Genomic DNA, 22,069 nt, shown 5'->3' on the forward strand with positions numbered 1-22,069 from the left:
CATTACTTAATTAATGGATTAATTAAATTTGTACAATGCCCTATACCCACAGGTCTCAGGGCAGTTCACGACATAAAATCACAATATAAAATCACAAAATACATAATAATAATATAAAAAACATGAACAACCAATTACCCCCCCTCCCCAATACATTTTAAAAGAGCATCCAATGTAAAAAAGTAAAGAACTTTTGGGAAATGATATATAATGAGATGAAAAAGATGTTGAAGTATACATTTTTTTAAAAAAACCAGAAGCATTTTTACTTGGTATTATAGGTCAGGACATTAATAGGCAAGATGTTAAATTGTTTTTATATGCAACAACTGCGGCAAGAGTATTGTTAGCCCAGAAATGGAAACAAGAAGAAATTCTGATGAAAGAAGAATGGCAGACGAAATTAATGGACTATGCAGAATTGGACAAAATGACAGGAAGGATTCGAAACCTGCGGGACCAGAGATTTACAGAAGATTGGAAGAAGTATATGGATTACTTGAAGAGCAACTGTAATCAACAAATTACGCTAGTAGGACTGCAATACGTTTTGTAAGGAGAAATATACAAAGTGTTAGAAAGTAGCAAAAGATAGAGATACTGGTTATGAGTTTGAAATGTAACAGGGAAGATAAGAAATGCATACTAAGAGATTAGATTGGAAAATTTTCAGACAGGATTGATGGAAGTCAACAAAATTGAATAAGATGTAAAAGTATGTTTAATTACTGTTGAAAATGATATGTTAAAAACCTAATAAAACATTTATATATATAAAAAATCCCTCCCCAACTTTTCCAGGTTTTATGTTGGGTGCTGACACTGCTAGAAGTGGGACAATATTTCTGGGTCCATGGGAAGTTGTGCGACAGGGATCAGCTTTGAGGCTACAAGCCCCTGCCCCATTGGATCTGTTGCCCGTTGCTGTCTAGATTACTCAACATCTGAGTAAGCTTGACCAAGCAATATAAGGATATATAAACAGCCTAGGAAGAAAACCTTGCCAACAAAGGTCCGTATAGTTAAAGCTATGGTTTTCCCAGTAGTGATGTATGGAAGTGAAAGCTGGACCATAAAGAAGGCTGATCACCAAAGAATTGATGCTTTTGAATTATGGTGCTGGAGGAGACTCTTGAGAGTCCCATGGACTGCAAGAAGATCAAACGTATCCATTCTTAAGGAAATCAGCCCTGAGTGCTCATTGGAAGGACAGATCCTGAAGCTGAGGCTCCAATACTTTGGCCACCTCATGAGAAGAGAAGACTCCCTGGAAAAGACCCTGATGTTGGGAAAGATTGAGGGCACAAGGAAAAGGGGACGACAGAGGAAGAGATGGTTGGACAGTGTTCTCGAAGCTACAAACATGAGTCTGACCAAACTGCGGGAGGCAGTGGAAGACAGGAGTACCTGGCATGCTCTGGTCCATGGGGTCACGAAGAGTTGGACACGACTAAACGACTAAACAACAACAACAACAGGAAGAAAACAGTCATACCCCCCGCTGCAAAAGTTCTCTTCAGTAATGAACTCTTAACACCCAACTGTGAAACATTTGAGAGATTGTGTAGGGGACTGGAGAGGTGGGAGCGATGGTTATGGGGAATGATTTGCTTCTCCAATAACCTGAGAGCTAATAAATTCCTTTTCACTGCAAAGGATTGCTGAAAATCCTTTGTGCCTTTAAAAATTATACTCACGTGCCTGTCAATGGCGCAACTGAAGAACCCGCTAACATTCCAGGGTTTGAGAATCTCGCATTTAGAGTGCTGAGTTTTTATTGCTTCAACAGAAATAATAAAGGGTAATCTTCTCTGGTGCAGCAGAACGGATGATTAGCCCCTCGCCTTCATTGGGTATCACAAATAACACCATCCCTTCCCCTGCAAAGATTCATGCTGATTAGCCGGGGGAACTAGCTGTATACTGCTCTGTCATGACCTCTGAAAGATATTTTAATAAGTAACGAGTTAATGAGTTCAATATATTCTCCCAATTTCATTTTGGCTCTAGATGAGTCAATGCAAAGCCCTTTATGGCCCTATCTAGTCTGCTTGCCTGCTTTGATCAACCCTAGGCAAACTTTGGCACAAACCCAAGCACCAAAAGGTCTGGAAATACACTGGTACCTCTGGTTAAGTACTTAATTCATTCCGGAGGTCTGTTCTTAACCTGAAACTGTTCTTAACCTGAAGCACCACTTTAGCTAATGGGGCCTTCTGCTGCTGCCGTGCCGCCGGAGCACGATTTCTGTTCTCATCCTGAAACAAAGTTCTTAACCTGAAACACTATTTCTGGGTTAGCGGAGTCTGTAACCTGAAGCGTATGTAACCTGAAGTGTATGTAACCGAGGTACCACTGTAATTAGAAGAACCAGCTGTTGATATTTTAGCAGCTTTCGCATCGTGTTTGAATATCTGCGAATGAACAGCAGAATTTTAAAAGCAATGAAATACGAAGGTTATGAGGCAGAGTTCCGCATATATCAAGATGTGTTGGGAAATAAACCTCTCTCCTAAGCTCTCTGTGTTATGTGCTTGCTTTTTTTGCCCAGGAATTGCTTTCTTTCATTCTGGGTCAAATGTTGCAACGGCTGAGCGACTCTGCCCGAGTCATGTGTGAAATGGGGAGCGGCATGAAATGTAAAGGGGGTGTTATGTACGGAGTTGAATAGGATCCAAATTGCAGCAATCTGATCGGTCTTAGAACAATAGGATTCGGAATGCAGCAGTCTGGTTGGTCCGCAGGAGCCACCCAATCCAACTCCAGGTGGAAGTGAATCTGCAACCTGATTGGTCTACAGGAGAATCCCGGAATTAGCCAATCACGTGGGGCCCATTGTGTAAATAATGTATATAAAGCAGACAGTTCAGGGGAACTTCCATTTCTCACTACTATGAGCTGAATAAAGAGCATGAAATCCACACTCGACTACGAGTATATTTCAGGGGAAAAGAGACCTTCCCCTATTTCTTCAGCCAGTTGGGCTCACTTCCCCTCTGAGTTTGCTGGGGGAAAGAACAGCATGAGGGCAAAGGGGCAAGTTGGGGAAGAATTCAGCACCCACCCCTCATTTTCATGCCCAAATCACAGGCTATTTGAGTCTACTACCACCATATGTAGTAGAGGCCCATCGATTGCTTCAAACATTGTTGCCATTTAACCAGAAAACCATCTCCACTTAGCAAAGCGTATATGTAGCGTAATGTATGCAGGACAAGCATCAGTGTATATCTTTCCACCATGACTATGATGTTTGAGCAGCTGATTCATGCATTGACGCCCCATTCATGTATGGGGGAAGGATGGTGCTTGGTGCTGTATTGTGGAATATGCTAGGACTGTACACCAAAGCCCGGATCCTGACCCTCCAAGTGTCCCTATTTTCCAGGGATCTCCCTGAAATATACTCAGAGTCCTGTAGTGATTTCATGCTCTTTATTGCAGCTTGTAAAACAGTGATTGAATTGCCCCTCCCCAAACCTCAGGCTTTTATATACATTATTTACACAATGAGTCCCGTCTGATTAGCTGATTCTGCTTCCCTCCAGGAGCCCGATTGGTCTTTTCCTGCAGGCCAATCAGTTGTTGCATTCTACGATCCTACCAGCCTAATAGGCTGATTAACTTCTTCCTGGAGCCTGATTGGTCTTCTCCTGCAAGCCAATCAGTTGTTGCATTCTAGGATCCTACTTGCCTATTGTTCTAGGATCCAAGGTTAGTACATAACACTCCCTGATCTAGAGAAGCCACCCCGGTTTCTGATTTGTCCCGCTTTTCCTTAGGATGTCCCTATTTTAATTGGAGAAATGTTGGAGGATATGGAGTTATCCAACCCCTGAGCCGTCTGAAGGCTATCCTTTTATAGGGAAGGTTCCCACCACCCAATGTTTAATGTTTTATTATGTTTTATATATGTTGGAAGCTGCCTAAATGGCTGGGGCAACCCAGTAAGATGAGTGGGGTATCAATAGTAAAGTTATTATTATGGAATGGGACATCCCTATTTTCATTGGGGAAATCTTAGAGGGTATGGAATTGGATTTCTGCCTCCCTCGCCCTTTTAGTAATTATGTAAAAGTGGGAATTTCAGTAGGTATAGCATATCATGTAGGAAAAGCGATGTCTCTTAAAATCCCCTCTGCTACTGTAAGGATGGGTTCATGCCAGGCTCACAGGATCTATTTTGCTTTATGCTAGGACCAAGGCCCACCAAGATGGAGCCTGTTGTGAAAGAAAGACAGTTAGAATAAAAGGACCTGGAGCCTGAGGATTTGTTTGGAGTACCAGAACTAAGCACAACTCACATTCGATCTGCACACTCCTTGTCATACAGTCCACCCCCAGCTTTCTTCGTTTCAGCATGTCATTAAGGGAGGGGGAGTCATTTTGTTGTCAGTGTTTGACATTTGGGGAGTCAGAAATCCTTGTTGATCTTCAAGTCTCTCAGAAATCTACCAGTAGATTCTGAGTTTGCCCACAGGTGTTCGATAGCAGATCGCCCTCTGTTGAATTCTACTCTGTAATGGACAAGACAAATCTCTTTAGCGAAATAATTGCCGTCACCACGTCTGGGTTCTCCTTGATTTTGAAGCCAGAGGCACTTCAGTGCTATGAAATTTCCCGCTAGCACGAAAGTACTCAGTTGTATATGTGCTTTGCTTATTTATATCTGATGCAAATGAGATTCCAAAAAGAAGAACTTTGGGTTGTTACGCCCTTCTAGCAGGTAGGTTTCCACAATGCAGCAATTCCAGCAGCAACTGGAAACTGTTTTATACTTTGAATGCCAGTGAAAAATATTATGGGTTCTTCCCTAACACAAGTGAGTTGTCCCCCGGAATCCAAACATATATTCTCCTCCTTAAATTTGTCATGCTTCTCTGTGATACTGTTGATCTCTTGAGAGGCAGTAGGTTGCCCTGTCCATTACTTAAATTCATTTTTTCCTGTGGGAAATCATAAAATAAATAAATGATAAAATAAATAAATAAGTGTGCCTATAATACCTTGCTCATGTTTGGAGTCAATTAAAGCTGTTTTTTGTTTGTTCTTGTTTTTAAAAACCATTTTGATTGCTCCCAGTGCAAGAAGGTTTTCATATTTAAGACTGCAATCCTGTACACCTGGGGGTGAGTCACATTAAATGTAAGGAGGCTTACTTCTGAGTAAGATTGCACTGCAAACTACTGAATGAGCTTCACCGTAATCCCTCTATTTGGGGTGGGAGGTGCAGGATCTTCATTTCGTATTTCGAAACAAATGTATAAGTCACCACGAGGCAAGGAATGTTTTGTTTATTCCAGGATTAATCACTGTAGCAGAATGTTCACATTCACTTCACAAAAGAAAATAACCGAACCATCCTCACATATGTTAAATAAGAAATCAGTTCCATGTCCAACGTTGCTCTAATTAAATAAAATGGGGGTAGACTTTGAACCTCCCCCGAAACCATATGCAAAAAGCAGCAATTTTAGTAAGATACGTAAAATCCAAGATTTCCACACCAAAATTTAACATCAGTATCACCTTTGCATTGAAAATTGGGCATAGAACCTAAAGGTGAAAATGCTTAGCTGCTGCTGAGACACTCATTCTATTCACCAGAGATTTGTCAGAATTAAATTTGAAATGGATTCTCATAACCATTGAAAAATGCTTTTCATGTTGATATCTGGACAGATTGCCTCTTAACGCCTGTAGCAATTTTTTGGGTATATTTTGGCTCCTTTGGAAGTTGTTCAGATTAACAGTGTATGAAAGATGTGAGGGTATTTTCCTTCTGCAGTGATTGTGACAAACATCAACAATTCTGGCGATCAGACAACAGAGGGATGAATGAAATACTTTTTAATATGTCTACAACCGAGTGGTAAGAAACAATAGGAGAAAGATAGTATTTTTTTCTGGAAAATTCTGCATATGTTTATATAATATATATTGCATTGTATAGTTTTACAGACAAATTTACATCAAATACATATGTTTTCTTTTAAAACACTGATTCGAAAAGGATGATAATTTCCTCCCCACCCTGTACAGAAATGGGACTTGATTTTCATTTCTTTTAAGCATAGTTTGAAACTCTCTAAGAAGAGTACTCATATTCTTCGGCACTCCGGCGTCCAAAATCCATCCATCCCATGTAGTCTCTGTCTCTTATTCTGTGCGTCGGGTCAAAACTCTGCAATCCCATCACAGAGACCTTTCCAGAAGCACCTTGGGGGAAAACAAGAAAATAAAGAGTGAAATAGAAGTACATGTTCACCATCGAAATAATAGAAGAAAACCCGAAAAGTAATTGCTTCTGTTTTCGAACAGACCTCAGAAGTCTAATGGCTTCCAAGGCTCATTTCTCAATTTCCCCCACTGAACTTGCTGGCAGCCCTTTGTGCCTCGGTTGTCAAATGTTTGGAAGTTGAACGGTCTTCCGGAACGGATGACGTTCGACAACCGAGGTTCCACTGTATATGCAGGAACTATGGGGTGATGCCTTAAACACATACAAAACTGCTAATTACTATCTGTAGCCATGCAGGCAATACACTTCTCTGGTCAAGAAGGAAGGAGCAGCTTTAGTTTAGTTTAGTTTATTTAGGGCCAGTGTTGTAGAAGCATCTCTGCGCTGAATGTAGAACAGTTTTGCAAAATAAGGATAAGTCCCTGTTCTGCCACAAAGCTCACTGTGGGCAAGTCACTGATTTTTTAGCTAACCTACTTTACAAGGTAAGGTAAAGGTAAAGGGGCCCCTGACCATTAGGTCCAGTCATGACCAACTCTGGGGTTGCGGCGCTCTTCTCGCTTTATTGGCCGAGGGAGCCAGCGTACAGTTTCCGGGTCATGTGGCCAGCATGACTAAGCCGCTTCTGGTGAACCAGAGCAGCGCACGGAAACGCCGTTTACCTTCTCTCTGGAGCGGTACCTATTTGTCTACTTGCACTTTGACGTGCTTTCGAACTGCTGGGTTGGCAGGAGCAGGGACTGAGCAACAGGAGCTCACCCCGTCACGGGGATTCGAACCACCGACCTTCTCATCAGCAAGTCCTAGGCTCAGTGGTTTAACCCACAGCGCCACCCGCGTCACTTTACAAGGTAGTTGTGAAAATAAACATGTGATAGTTTAAGATGGGCTGTCCTGAACCCCTTGAATGTGATAAATGTATTAAAAAGTATAAGAGGCTACTCTTTCTGCACGGGGCACCTGTTAAAAAAAAAAAATTGCCTACTAGTTTGTACGACGACTGGACAAGTCAATACAAATGTGGCTATTGTGGAAACTTCCACCTTAAAGCCACAAAAGGGTGGGTGATCTTGGGCTAGGGGCAGATTGTTCCGGTAACAAAGGCCCTTCTGAAATCGGTCAGAATGCTTCTTTTTTGTCCTCTCCGCACTTCAGTTCTCATAGGTTCTTGTGAATATAATGTAAGGAATGACTAGGAAAGCCTTGGGAGAAATCACTGTGCGATCTGGGCTGGAGCTCTTGCTCATAAGCAAGTTCTACTGCAATAAATTTGAGTTTACTTCTGGATCAAGTTGTTCTCAACTGGGGTGTTCTATGCTTTCCCCTCTGACATTACAAGAGAACTTATAAATATGCAGATAATCCAACAGGGTAACATCGACAGAGAAACCAGTCCAGGAGACATGCAACACAACCCTATGCATGTTTACTCAGTGGTAAGTCCAATGGATCTAATTAGGTTTCTACCCTAGTAAGTGTGCCTAGCATTATAAAATTAGAAAAATCAGCTTGGGTTAATGGATCTTCACCTGTAAATTTAATGTATTATTAACATCTGTAAATTTAACAAATTATTTTAAGCTGCACGTTTAACATATTATTAAATGCCTCTTATATTATAATAGCTGGCCCTTTGTGTATATATTGCCAAGTAGAATATACATTATTTTGGTCCTTGGCATCTAAAAACTTAGATGGAATTCTCTGCAATTCCCTGGACAGCCTTCATAAAAGCAGCTGGAGTCCAAAAGCAGCTGGAGACCCAAGTTTGGGAAACCTTGATATGGATAATCCTTTGAAGGCTCTCCAAAGAGCGAAGGATAGATGTCTAACCTGGACTCTTGCGTCGAGAGAGTTCCATGGTAGAGCATCTAATTTGTGTTGTGTGCAGAAAGCCCCAGGTTATCAACCACTGACAACTCTAGGTAGGGCTGGGACAGATTCCCTTCCTGAAACCCTACAAAGCCACAGTCTGTGTAGCATTGGAAGGAACCCTGAGGATCATCTAGTCCAACCCCCTGCAAGGCAGGAGCAGACAGCTGTCCCATACGGAGATCGAATAGGCAACCTTGGTGTTATCAACACTGCGCCCCAAGTCTAACCAACTGAGCTATCCATCAGTGATTCCTCTGTTCCTGTTTCAGGCAGGGGGAATTAGAGGAACCTTGAGGTCCCTCCTGAATCCTAAGCTATGCAGATGTCTTTTGACTCTGCTCCATTAGCACAGTGCCTTAAAAAGCAGGAGCAAGGAAAATAGCAGGAAAACTATAAAAAAACAACAACAACCCGAAACACAATGCACATTGGTTTTACTGCTACCCATCCCTGACCATAGCTGTCAACTTTTCCCTTTTCTTGTGAGGAATCCTATTCGGAATAAGGGAATTTCCCTTAAAAAAAAGGGAAACGTTGACAGCTATGTCCCTGACCCCCCATGGTTTAGTGGCTTGCTCTGCTTTTATTATGCATTTGATTTTTATCTTGTCTTTTTATGCTGCAAACCACCCTGAGATCTGCGGGTGAAGGGTGGTATACAAATGTTATTATTATTATTATTATTATTATTATTAATAATAATAATAATACTTTCAGGGTTCAACCCCTGACTACCGTCAGAGAGGAAGTGAAACCTCTGCCCTGGCACTGCCACTGTTCTTCATGGAGAAAGGACTGGGAAAGACGCAGGCTGCCCAACCCACTTGGACATTGGATGTTGCCTGTTGCTTCCCCTAAACTGTGTGCCTGGTCCAAGCCCTCTTTACACTGGGAGGTTGGTTGCCTCACTCTGGAACAGCATAGCTCTGAGGACTGAGGCTCACTTGCTCAATGAGAGCCAGACAACTGCTCAAGTCCAGGGCTGCGCTGTTGTCAAGGCTCCTCCTGCTCCGTACTGTGTGAAGCCCTGGAGCCTTGTCCTGAACACAGGGCTGGCTTGCCACATTTCAAGTAAGTGAATTAATACACACACAGCCATTAAGTCCTGAGTCTAGAATTACCTAATGGCACCGCAGAGACGGGGGAAAGCCCCGAGGTATTTCCCAGGAAGTTTAAGCACCATCGGCCGGGCAGTAGTTTCCAGAGGGAGTTATCTGAAGAAGAAGGAAGGACAGAGCCTTCTGGACAAGGGGAAAGCAAGTTGATCTGCTCCACAAGGTAGGGGTAGACACCTCAGGCCCAAACAGAGGTCTTCTCTGACCTTTCATCACCCCCAACCACCCTTCTCTGGGCTACCTCTTAGCTACCGTATTATCCCCTTCCCATATTCTCTCCTTCCTGCCAGAGACAGTCCTACCATTAGGCAAAGTGGGGCGACTGCCTCAGGTGGCAAAAGTTAGAGGGAAGGGACAGCTGTTCTTCCTAAGCTCTCTGACCATTCCCCTTTGCTGGAGAAGAGAGCTGCTTTTGCTGCACGGCCCATTTCCAACTGCTAGTCCAGTCAGCTACTGAATGCAGAACGAGGAGAGGGCACCATCTTGTCCTTCAACTCAGGTGGAAAAATATCTTGGGCTGGCCCTGTTCCCTGCTTACACAACAGCCTGCTTGTTCTCTGCCTTATCAGCCGGATAGCTCAGTTGGTTAGAGCACGGTGTTGATAACACCAAGGTTGCAGGTTTGATCCCCTTGTGGGACAGCTGCCTATTCCTGCATTGCAGCGGGCTGGAGTAGATGATCCTCAGGGTCTCTTCCTACAATACTAGAATTCGAGTTTGCCTTTGTTAGGCTGATTGTTGCAACAGCAAATGAAACTTCAAGAGAGTCATCTGGACTCAGATGATGTCTCTGCTTTGTACTCCATTGGCATGAAGGGAAATAACCCTGCCCTATTGCCTCTCTCTAGCGTTTGATCTTTAGAGATAGACTGCTACTGCACAAGGAGGTTCTATTTTGCTGGTCAGAAGGGCTTGCATTGGCAGAGCTGAGAAGAGTCAGATTGACACTTTCTCCAGGTGAAACTGAGCAAGGGTGTGATAAGGCTTGTCGGAGTAGGTGAAACCTGTACACCCCTCTTTTAAAGGCACCAGCCACTCTTGTATGCATTGAAGAATTGACCTGTTTAATCAACAAAAGCCCTTTCCACTGGCTGGACTAACAAGATGCAACCTCACTGCCTGGGCTTTGCGGGGGGGGGGGGGATCATGATAAGAGAGGTCACCCTGCCTTCCATTTGAAGCTATTCATGTGTTGAATTTTACAGGGGTATTTCTTTGACATAGTACACTTGGGTAGAAAAATGATTCAAAAGATACCTCTTCGGGCTTGCTGGAGATATTTGGCCAGCAGAGCTCCCAGGTTAGCCTTTGGGTCAACGTTGCCGTCCAGCTGCTGGATAGATTTCCCAGAGCCTGGAGTACGGATATGCCGGTAGTTTTCCAGCAAGCTCTTCTCAAGATCAGTAGCCACAGGATTAGCATTGTGGGATCCTGAATTCTGCTGCCCCAAGGAGCTTGTGGACAGCACAGCCAGGAGCAGGCAGATGCAGACCCCACTGTTCATAGCTAGGGAAGAAAAGGAAGAAGAGATTGTCAAGGATGCTAAAAGGCTCCTTCACACACACCATAGTCTACTTCCAAATCAACAAATATTCTGGCAGCTCAATTAGACAAGGAAGAGATGCATTTAACTGCCTATGGGGACTAAAGACCATAGAGATCCATACCCTTGGTTGATTATAGCTTGAGCAAAGATAACCAGTTAATCATTGGATGGGGGACCAACTGCTTTGACCATCTGAAACCATTCATTGCTTTCCCTTTTGCAGTGCTGGCAGGGGGAAGCACTTGCCCCTCTTTTGAAAGCGAGACGTTCTGCTTTGGAAAGGCAATGAAATATTTACTATATTAGCATGGTTCTGGTTGCTCTGAGTCACTAAATATCATCTCTACATCCTAGGGAAAAAATACAAAGAGGTGTTGACTTCCTTCCTGGATAATGTGAATGCATGGATCTACACCACAAGACCACACTTTCTGTACCCTGCCTTAATTTATCTGGAGTAAATGTATACTTGCTGTTCCAGTTCCAGGTTTGCACTCTGGTAAGTAGAAAACTAGAAAAGCTAAATTCACCTATGAGAAAGAGAACTTTTATTCAGCATTCTGGCTGTGAATAGGACAGAGTAACTGAGGCTACAATCCCATATGTAAGTCTCACTGAGTTCATCAGGATCTGTTTCTTAGTAGACATGCATAAGATTTCAGAATAAAAGGTATTGGTTGCCATTAAAGCAGTCTTAGGTATGTGCCCCTTCAGAATACATGTGTGTGACATACACAACTAATGCTTTTGCTGTGCGTGTGAGTGAGGATGCTTTGAGGGAGTGAAGTAGACATGTCTGAAGATATTTTTTGTGAGAGGGTACGAAATGTAAAGTGAACATTTGATTTTGTGCAGAGCCCACAACTTGACAGATCTATTAAATTCACATGCATTATAGGTTTCAATACAACACCTGTTTCACATACATCTGAGAAATCAGAATATGGTACACCTAAAAATAAGTCGCATTTGTTTTAGTATCATCTTGAGTTTAACCCAGCAATAAAACATAAATGCTTGCATTGGGCTGGAATGTGTCAAGATGTCTCTTACATGCTAAAATCACCAAGCTCCTTAAACTTAAAAAGAAATTACAGCCCCAAAATCATTCAGCAGAGACTGTTCTGCAGTCATGATTAAAAAGGTAGCAATGCCAACATCCAATCTGCAAGTAACAAATTGTAAGTTGAAAAAAGAAAATAAAGAAAAAGTGTTACTTAAATAACCCAGCTGGTAATATTATGGTGTAGAGACTAAAATTCAAATTATACAACCTTTCCAGCCCCACACCCATAACACATATGCCACTAAAATCCTATACACACTTACCTGGAAGTTTTATTGAATTAAATGTGGCTTATTTCTGAAGAGTAAGCATGTATAGGATTTCACTGCATGTAGAAATGTCATTCAGATTTTTAAAAGACACCTGAATTCTGTCTGATAAATGTTGGGTTTGGGTTTTCAAAGAGATTTTACAGCCTGCTCCATATAAAAAGTTACTGTAACATTGCCTTTTGGTCTAGCACAGGCAACACCACCCAGCAGGAGCTGGAACTGAAAACAGCAACAGCCTGAAAACTGCCCAAGATGCTTCCTCAAAATGCAGTGAATCGACCCTGTACATGTTTAGTAAAAGGTTAAGAAAGTCAGAGAGGAAGAGTTTTTAAACTCAAAGTGCCTGTGAAGCTGCCTGCAACAGTTTGGAAGACCATCGCTGATTTCATTCTTACAATTTCTAAGAAAAACTCAGTGCAGTCTGAGAAACCCTTAAGTACAAAAAAAAATGAAGCAAAGAAGCCAGCCACTAGCTTTTTCCTTCCCCCCCACACTCTAAAGGCAGATTCTCAGTGAAATAATCATCTCCTACCTTCTAAATGAGGTGCAGGTTGCAGCTGTGCACGAGAGAAGAGAGGCAGGCTCGAGGTTGTAGCTGAGCCCTTCAATGCTGCCCCTTAAATAGGCTGGTTCAGTGTCATCTGTTTGCACAGCTCTGACGCAAGGATGGGAGCACCACACACTAAAATGTATGGGTGGAGGAAAGGCACTTGTATTAGGGTTGGGGGGTGGGAGAAGTTGCCAAACAAAAGGGTTCAGTTCTGCCTCTGCAGCAAGCACGGCTTTGCTTCCCTGACATATACTTCTGCCTAGCAATGTTGCAGGGACTTTGACTATGTATTGAGAGAAGAAATGAGAACGTTGTTAATTCAGGGGCACCGTTGGAGTGACTTTAATGCAGAGCTGTGGTGACGGCAACTAGAATTAATGAAGCTATCTTGATTAGGCATCCAAGTCTTTTCACAGGTACACAGCCAAAGCAACTGAGCACAATCCTTAATTTTGTATGGCTGTGATCCTATGTACATTCACTTGGGAATAAGTCTAAAAGAAGCAGAGAAACTTACTTCTGAGCAAATATGCATAGGGTTTGGTTAAGATTAGGTTTAAATGGGATAGTTTTAGCATTTTTATTGCTTTAAATCCTATGGTGCCTCCCACCTCTCTCTCCTGAATATGTTCACCAGCCTGCAATCTTAAACAGATTCACTTGGGTGCACAGTCTAACACTGGAACAGGTAACATGGCTCCCTCCCAGGGTACTACAATTCCCATCAGCCCCAGACAGCATAGCCAGTGGTCAGGGATGATGGGAACTGTAATCTGTAACATCTGGAAGTCACTTTGTTGACAGCCCCTGGACTATCAAAACCAAACAAATGATTTGGGGGTCTGGGGTGCAGTCTTGTTACTCTATGGAATCCTGCAGGTGCTCACATTTGAAACAACTACTGATGGCTTGTCTTGTGATCTTAAGAAGACCAATGAGCTGCTTACAGCTGAACTATAAGAGCAAGGAATAACCAATGTGATGTCCTCTCAATGTTGTTGACCCCTGACCATTGGACATGTCTGAGGCTGATAGAGGTTGTAACTCAACAACATTTGTAGGGGACCATATTGGCTACCCTTACTGCAAGCTGTACCAAATTCATTGGAACTTCCCAAAGTAATGTGACAACTAATAATATAGAGTGGGTTGTTCTTTTGGCTTTTTTGAGTATTTTTAATCTTTGTTGGAAGCCGCCCAGAGTGGCTGGAGAAACCCAGCCAGATGAGCGGGGTATAAATAATAAATTATTATCATCATTATTCTGCACAATGTGTGCTTTGTAAAGCTGAACATTCCGCCTTTTTTGTAAACTGGTCAGCGGTTTTCTTACAATCAAGTGATATATAAAAAGGTAAAGGTAAAGGACCCCTGACAATTAAGTCCAGTCGTGAACGACTCTGGGGTTTCGGTGCTCATCTCGCTTTACTGGCTGAGGGAGCTGACATTTGTCCACAGTTTTTCTGGGTCATGTGGCCAGCATGACTAAGTCGCCTCTGGCAAAACCAGAGCAGCATACGGAAACGCCGTTTACCTTCCTGCCTATTTATCTACTTGCACTTTGACATGCTTTCAAACTGTTAGGTTGGCAGGAGCTGGGACCAAGCAACAGGAGCTCACCCCATTGCAGGGATTCGAACCGCCAACCTTCCGATCGGCAAGCCCTAGGGTCTGTGGTTCAGACCACAGTGCCACCCAAGTGATATATACCTTATGTTAAATATATAAATTAAATGCCTTATGGCCTAGCACCATTTGGGGTTTAATGTGTAACCTGTGTGGCAGTTTGAGCTAATGAATATTAACACGTATTGTCTGCCACTCACCCTCCTACTAGTATATGTGGAACTGATCCATAGTAGTCTATGGTTTGGAATCCAGAGTAAGACAGCCATGATTTAATCCAAGCCACATTGAATTCAGGGGAAATTAAACTTAGTCTGGATCCAATGGTAAGCGACTACTCTGGAGACAAATGGTTTCTGATTGTATCTGCTGCATGAGAAGTTTAATAATAGTTATCTAAGAAAGTATTGATGCCAACTGGACTGATTCATTTCTTCTCCTCCTCTGGCAGCCTAAAAATGTATACAGATGTGCAGAGGTGGATTTAGGGGACAAGCTACTGGTTTGGTTGCAGCGGGAATATAAGAGGCAGGCGGTGCTGAATTTTGGCATCAAACAGGATGCATGCTGCTGAAATCTGAGGCTCCAAGATCTTCCACTGAGACGTGGTCTTCCTTATTTTAATGTTGTGGAAAGAAAGCCCATGCAATCAATGGTTAACAAAAAGAATGGAACGCTTCCAGGTGAGCATCGGTTGTTTCCTGATTCCTTTCAAAAACCCTTTCTACTTTTTTATTTAAAAAATAAAATAAAATTCCAGACAGTGAAGTATGGGAAACTGTGAGTAATAGACTCTTCACTGAGCAGGAAGGGATCTCAGAAGTGGGTGGGCAAAGAAAGGATGACAAAGCAAGACATAGCATCATAGAATTATAGAGTTGAAATGCACTCTGAGCATCATCTATTCCAACCCAATGCAATGCAGGAATCCTGCCCACAGCCATCCCTGGGTGAGCGCAAACTACCAGCCTTATGAGGAATGGTTGAATGAGCTGGGTATGTTTAGCCTAGAAAAGAGGAGACTGAGAGGAGATATGATAGCTATCATCAAGTATCTCAAGAGCTGTCACATGGAAGAGGGAACACGCTTGTTTTCTCCTGCTCTGGAGGGTAGGACTCGAACCAATGGCTTCAAGTTACAAGAAGGAAGATTCCAGCTAAACATCAGGAAAAGCTCCCTGACAGTAAGAGCTGTTTCACAGTGGAACAGATTCCCTCCGGAGGTTGTGGGCTCTCCTTCCTCGGAGGTTTTTAAGCAGAGGTTGGGTGGCCACCTGTCATGTATGATCTAGTTGAGATTCCTGCATTGCAGGGGGGGGGGGCTGGACTAGATGAACCTTGGGATCCCTCCCAATTCTATGATTCTATAGAAGTCCACCAATAATAATAAGCAGAAAGCAGAAATGAGCAAGGAGGACAACGTCAATAATATTTGGCTAGGGCAAGGTGCAGTAGTAGTAGTAGTAGTAATAAATATGTCAAAGAGAAAAACAACTACTAAACTTTTAGAAGACATCTGAAGGGAGCCCTGTTTAGGGAAGCTTTTAATGTTTAATACATTATTGTATTTTAATATTCTGTTGGAAGCTGCCCAGAGTGGCTGGCGAAACCCAGCCAGATGGGTGGCGTATAAATAATAATAATAATAATAATAATAATAATAATAATAATAATAATAATAATAATAATAATATATTATTATTATTAATAATATATTATTATTATTAACTTGGCCGCTTCGTCGCCATACTTTGCCCACGGCGGAGCTCTCCAGGGTGCTGAACCAGCCCGAGCCAAGTCCTCACTTTCAGCTTTTAGGCTTCCCCGTCCGGATCGTGCAACTTTTCGGGGTCCACGTCGGAGGGGAGAGGGATTATGGGGTGCATTGGGAGTGGCTTCCCTTCGCCCCCAGGGTTTCAGACCCGGCTTTTCCGGGGCTAAGGGGGTGAAACCTGGGATCGGGGGCCAGACACCCCCTTCGTCGGAGCTAGGGCTCTTTTCTCCATGAGGACTGCTTGGAAGCTGGCTAGAGCCCCGAGGTGCCTGGACGGGGCTTTTACCCGTCGCTTTAAAAAAGAAAAGAGAGAAATGCAAACAGAGCCGCGCTGCTGAAACCTCGCCTCCTTCCCGGGCGGGTCCAGGGCGCTAAGAAGCGAGCAAACAGTCCCCGGGCCGGGCGCCCGTCCATTGATCCGCCCTGGCGCCGCCGCCGGACCAAGGGATCTCGCAGCCAGGCATCGATCCCAGCGCTGGATTCCCGTCCGTCTGTCAGGGGAGGTCGAAGGGGGAAGCGGTTCTGCAGCCTGGAAACGCATCACCGCAAAAAGGGAGACTCCGGAGTGCCCTGGACTCACATCTCCAGAAAAGAAAACCCCTCCCTCTGCTCCTCTCCAAGAAAAAATACCCGCTTACCTTCTCCTTCTGCCCCGGATAGGGTGGGGAGTCTGGCTGAACTCGCCCGGTTGTGCCTTTGTGTTTCGAACTTTTCTTTTACCCAGGAAGTTGCTTGGCGAAGCTCCTTCGCCCGCTGCCCTCGCTCAGTGCCCAGAAGTTCCAGAGCGATTTTGGCTGCCAGTGCAGACGCTGCGCTTTCCTCCCGAGACGCCACGCGGGAGGGGGCTGGGGGGTAGAGGCGAGACGCTGCGGAGTGAGGGAGAACTTGGGGAGGGGGGCGGACAGCGAGGCCTCTTCTAGTCCTTCCACTAATTAATTAATTAGTTAATTACTTTTGTATCTGCCAAGGAGCTCTAGGTGGCCGGTAGGTGTGCCAACTTCTATAAAATATGGGGGGGAGTAAGCCCCACCCCACATAATCCATCACAGGATGCGGCGCATGCACATCATTTGAATGGAAATGCCCATCAACTTGAGGGGCGCATAATAACCCTCAAATATGTTATCGGGGGTCCCTGAAGGGACCTCAGCCCCTATGAGTTGGCTCCTAGGGTGGCTCGCATGGTGCCCCTTCCCCTCCCCGTTTCATCTTCACAACAATCCCGTGAGGTAGGTTAGTCCGAGAGACAATGGCTGGCCCAAGGTCACCCAGTGATCTTCATGGCTCAATGGGGATTGGCGTCCTGGTCCCCCAGGTCCTAGACCAGCACTCAAACCACTGCACCATCTTATCTGTTTCTGCTACACTGCACTAATTTCAGAGGTGAATTTATGAGTGTGCCAGCAATTTGCCCACCCCAAGGGCAGCTGCCAAACAATGACAAACAATGGAAGGGAAGAGGCAGGTGTTACCGAATTTTGGCGCTGCGCAGGATGCTGCTGGAGTTTTAAAGCCCAGAGTCTGCCACTGCTGATTTAAGGTAAAGGGACCCCTGACCATTAGGTCCAGTTGTGGCTGACTCTGGGGTTGCGGCACTCATCTCACTTTATTGGCCGAGGGAGCCGGCGTTTGTCCGCAGACAGCTTCCGGGTCATGTGGCCAGCATGACAAAGCCGCTTCTGGTGAACCAGAGCAGCACATGGAAACACCGTTTACCTTCCTGCCAGAGTGGTACCTATTTATCTACTTGCACTTTGACGTGCTTTTGAACTGCTAGGTTGGCAGGAGCAGGGACCGAGCAATGGGAGCTCACCCCGTCACGGGGATTTGAACCGCCAACCTTCTGATCGGCAAGTCCTAGGCTCTGTGGTTTAACCCACAGTGCCACCCGCGTCCCTACTGCTGATTTAGTTATCAGTTTATTTATTACATTTATATTCCGCCTTCCCTCTAAGGATCTCAGGGTGGTGTTCTCCTCCTGCTTCCTCCCCATCCTTACAATGACAATCCTGTGAGGTGCGTGAGTGACTGGCCCAAGGTCACACCCAGTGAACTTCATGGCTGAGGGGGGACTTGAACCCAGGTTTCCCAGGTCCCAGTCCAGCAGTCTAACTGCTACACCATACTGGCATCTTAGCATCTTAGATGTGGGTGATGGAAAGCTATTCTGGTAACATGATGTATGCCTAGAAGCAGTGTAGGCTGTTCCGTTGTGGGTGGGGCCACTGCCCCCAAAACCTCAGTCTGCTTTCAGAGAGCCCCCACCTGCCTGCCTGCTTACTTACAACCAATGAAGGCGTAGCACAGCTTGTCATTGGCTGTAGCACTACCTACTAGTGCTCTCCCTGCCTTCTGCCTCATCAGTCCCCTTCGGGCACCAGACACCACTGCCTAGAACAGGGATTTTTACCTGTGGTTTATGGACAACTCGAGGGTCCATGGATGGTCTTCAGGTGGCCTGTGAACTAGGTGCAAAAGAAATGTTGCAATCAAATAAATGGTGTTTATGCATTTCCATAGCTTTTATCAGATTCTTGAAGCAGTCTATGACCCAAAAAAGGTAAAGAACCACTAGCCTAGAAGGTTCAAAATCTACAGTAGGAAAACAATATATGGTGGGCAGAAGGTCCAGGAACTGACATTGTAATGAAGATAGGATATGGTAATCTACTGTGATCATACTTGCATACTGTTAACTGGATAGGATTCGGGGGGGGGGGGACTTTGCAGAGCAGATCTGGTTCCCATTCCTTTCCCAGTACCCATCGGTTTGCCAGTGTTTGTCTCTTTATGGCACCGCACCACCTTGTTGAGTGTAACCCAAGTTGTAGAGCTTGCTACTGTTTTGTGTTACTAATGTTGGCTTTGACTGTCCAATCAAAAATTGAGGAGAGGTCCCAGAAGAAGGGCAGTCAGTTTCACTACTAGAAAAACAATGAGTCCTTGGGATATAATCATTTCAAAATGGTGATGAGAAATATTTTTAAAAATAAGGAAACATTCCATATTAAGTTGAACATGGCATTAAATAGGTACAGTGGTACCTCAGGTTACAGACACTTCAGGTTACAGACGCTTCAGGTTACAGACTCCGCTAACCCAGAAATAGTACCTCGGGTTAAGAACTTTGCTTCAGGATGAGAACAGAAATCGCGCGGTGGCTGTGCGGCAGCAGCGGGAGGCCCCATTAGCTAAAGTGGTACCTCAGGTTAAGAACAGTTTCAGGTTAAGAATGGACCTCTGGAACGAATTAAGTTCTTAACCCAAGATACCACTGTACACAAATGATAAGGTATTGAATGTCCTCTGTCCATGGGTAAGACAGAGCCAATCACTTGACAAAAGACAACCTATGTTTTTTAAATTCAGTAGTAGAAACTTCTAAGTTCATTTATGGCTTGAAGTTCATAGGCCCTGAAGTTCACAGTCACCCACTCTAAATAATTCCATGCAATCTGCCCACTTTTCTGTTCATGAATTTTCTTTCACACTCTCTTCAAATGCAACCTAGAATGAGACCCCACCTTCTGGAAAGCTTTGGTCCCTCACATATGTGTAAGTGATTAATTATGTTCATCATGTTTAAGTATTCATTTTGCGAGCTCAATCTTGAACAGTTTGCACCAAGTTCTTTAGGACAACATTGGCGCATGGGAGGGCCTGCTACATAGTAGAAACCAATTTCTGTGGTAGAAGCTGATATTTGTTTTAACTTTAGCATTGTTTCCGGTATTCATTGAGCTACACTTGGGGAGTGGGTTGGAGGAGAACAAGGCATCTAAAATGTTGGAGTAGCATTGAGGAGGCCCATTACGTTCATCAGATGACCTTGGGTCAATTACCATCAACCAGTTTAACCTATTTTAGAGTGATGCTATGAGAATAAAAGGGCAGAATTGTGCATGAGCTCCTTTGAGGAAGAACAGGATGCAATTGTAATAAATAAATAATATTGCCATATGGATAAATGTAAACTCCAAGGCATACATATTCAAGCTTTAAAGCATTCACCTCCTTCTGAAGGCATAATATCAAAGAACCAGTGTCCTGTTTTCACAGATGATGGACTGTATTGCTTGCGGCCAATTTGCAGTTTATTCCTGTAGTTTACATATTTTATCATTTTCTGCTATGTTCATGCTTAATAAAAAGATCCAGGGAAACCTATTGAGTTAATTTTCATCATTAGTAAACATCAAATCATCCCTGATTTCTTAATATGTATGAGGGATAGCCACCAGATTCCCTAGGCTGCTGTGTAAGAATTGCTATATCGGTTTAATACCTAACAAAGGGAGACAAAATGAAATGAATAACATGTCTTTATTATAATTTAATAATTTATACAGTTAATTTATATAGTCTTATCTGGCTGTTTAATAAACAAATAGAATGCAAAGGATTGCTTCAGTAAACAATTAACAGCAATAAAAAATAGCTACATCCATAAGATCACATCTGTAAGCAAATCCTGCGTGGAAATTTAACAACAAAAATTTAACAAAATGACTTTAACAAATGCATATCTACTCAAATGCGTGTTCCAGTGAATTTGGTATGACTTACTCGAAGGTATAGGATTGCAGTATAAATCTTATACATGAACCTGTGAGAGATTAAAACATGTCAGTATTTAGCACAGCCTGTCAGATATATCTGGTAAGGTTGTCTATACAATGGCACACACAAAAAGGATCCATGAATACTATAAAGTACTATGAGGTTCTTTTCAAGTAGGAAAATTCTATTTCCTGCTGACATTATAACCCATAAGAGGATATGCTTTAGAGTCTCCACAAATGTATCTCCCTTTTCAGCAGGCTGCACTATAGATTGTCGTAGCAAAAGAAAAGGCAAATGATAGACAATGAATGCTTGTGGTGAATAAAACTTTTTGACAGCTCTTATTGTTGCGTTGTTATGGCCCTGAGAACTTGGATCAGGAGTGAGACACTGAGCTACTGGGATAAAGAACAAGGACAATAGATTTCTTGGCCAACTGAAACAACAGGGAGATGTAAGTTAGTTGTAAGTCATTTCTACAAACTTCTGACTGCCAGATATAAAAAAAGAGTTCTTTCTTCCTGCTTCCCCTCCATCTTTAGTCAGGTTGGCATAATACTTCTCTCTCGCTTTACTTCTGAATTGTCTGGCTGTTAAAAAAAATCCTCCCATATTCAGTACTATGGACAGCACAGAACAAGAGATCGAGAGGGCGAGATCCAGTTTGACTATACATCTCCTTTGAACAGCTTATTTGGAGACTCTTGATTTTCTGCCTTGGCAATTCTTATTCTTACTTTTTAAATTCATAACAGGGTCGGCATTTTTAAAGATCTGAAGATGTTCTGGAACTGTCAAGATTGCTGACAGTTAAGTCCAGTTGCAAAGGACTCTGGGGTTGCGGCACTCATCTTGCTTTACTGACCGAGGGAGCCGACGTTTGTCTGCAGGCAGTTTTTCTGGGTCATGTGGCCGGCATGACTAAGCCGCTTCTGGTGAAATCAGAGCAGCGCACAGAAATGCCGTTTACCTTCCCGCCGGAGCGGTACCTATTGATCTACTTGCACTTTGACGTGCTTTCGAACTGCTAGGATGGCAAGAGCTGGGACCGAGCAATGGGAGCTCACCCTGTCGCGGGAATTTGAACCACTGACCTTCCGATCGGCAAGCCCTAGGCTCAGTGGTTTAGACCACAGTGCCACCCGCGTCCCTAAGTGATAGGATAGCCATCTTCAAATATCTCAAAGGCTCTCACACGGAAACTGGAACAAGTATTTTCTCATTTCCTGGAGGCCAGGCCACAAACCAATGGATTCATAGTACAAGGAAGGAGATTCCAACTAAACATCAGAAAGGACTTCTGAGGACAAGAGCTGTTTCACAGTGGAACAGAATCCCTTGGAAGATGGCAGACTCTCCTTCCTTGGAAGTTTTCAATCTGAGTGACACTTTAGTTGAGCTTCTTGCATTGCAAGGTGTTGGACGCAGGTGGTGCTGTCGT

The 22,069-nt window shown here is 43.7% G+C and overlaps 1 protein-coding gene and 1 long non-coding RNA gene across 3 annotated transcripts in view; both read right to left on the bottom strand.

Moving 5' to 3' along the window:
* The window catches only part of LOC309325847, a 262,622-nt gene that overhangs the window by 117,814 nt on the left and 122,739 nt on the right, over window positions 1–22,069 (bottom strand). The window lies entirely within an intron of this gene.
* Window positions 5,279–16,904, bottom strand: CCK (cholecystokinin). Of its 2 annotated transcripts, none has more exons than XM_081834017.1 (3): window positions 16,704–16,904; window positions 10,489–10,737; window positions 5,279–6,219 (listed from the first exon to the last, which is right to left on the bottom strand). In XM_081834017.1, exons 2-3 carry the CDS (start codon window positions 10,733–10,735, stop codon window positions 6,089–6,091), a joined length of 378 nt encoding a protein of 125 aa, XP_081690143.1. In that variant the 5' UTR covers window positions 10,736–10,737; window positions 16,704–16,904; the 3' UTR covers window positions 5,279–6,088. The 2 variants fall into 2 exon arrangements, with proteins under 2 accessions (XP_081690143.1, XP_081690142.1); XM_081834016.1 differs by lacking the exon at window positions 16,704–16,904 and adding an exon at window positions 12,648–12,881.

This window comes from Podarcis erhardii, assembly GCF_964252035.2.
Source record: "Podarcis erhardii genome assembly, chromosome: 12".
Classification (NCBI taxonomy): Eukaryota; Metazoa; Chordata; class Lepidosauria; order Squamata; family Lacertidae; genus Podarcis; species Podarcis erhardii.

Excerpts from the sequence above, each read along its gene's own strand:
- CCK (XM_081834017.1), bottom strand. The coding sequence starts at position 10,735 with ATGAACAGTGGGGTCTGCATCTGCCTGCTCCTGGCTGTGCTGTCCACA. Across the intron at positions 6,220-10,488 it reads TCTCCAGCAAGCCCGAAGAG|GTGCTTCTGGAAAGGTCTCT; the intron begins GTATCTTTTGAA and ends TTTTCCCCCAAG.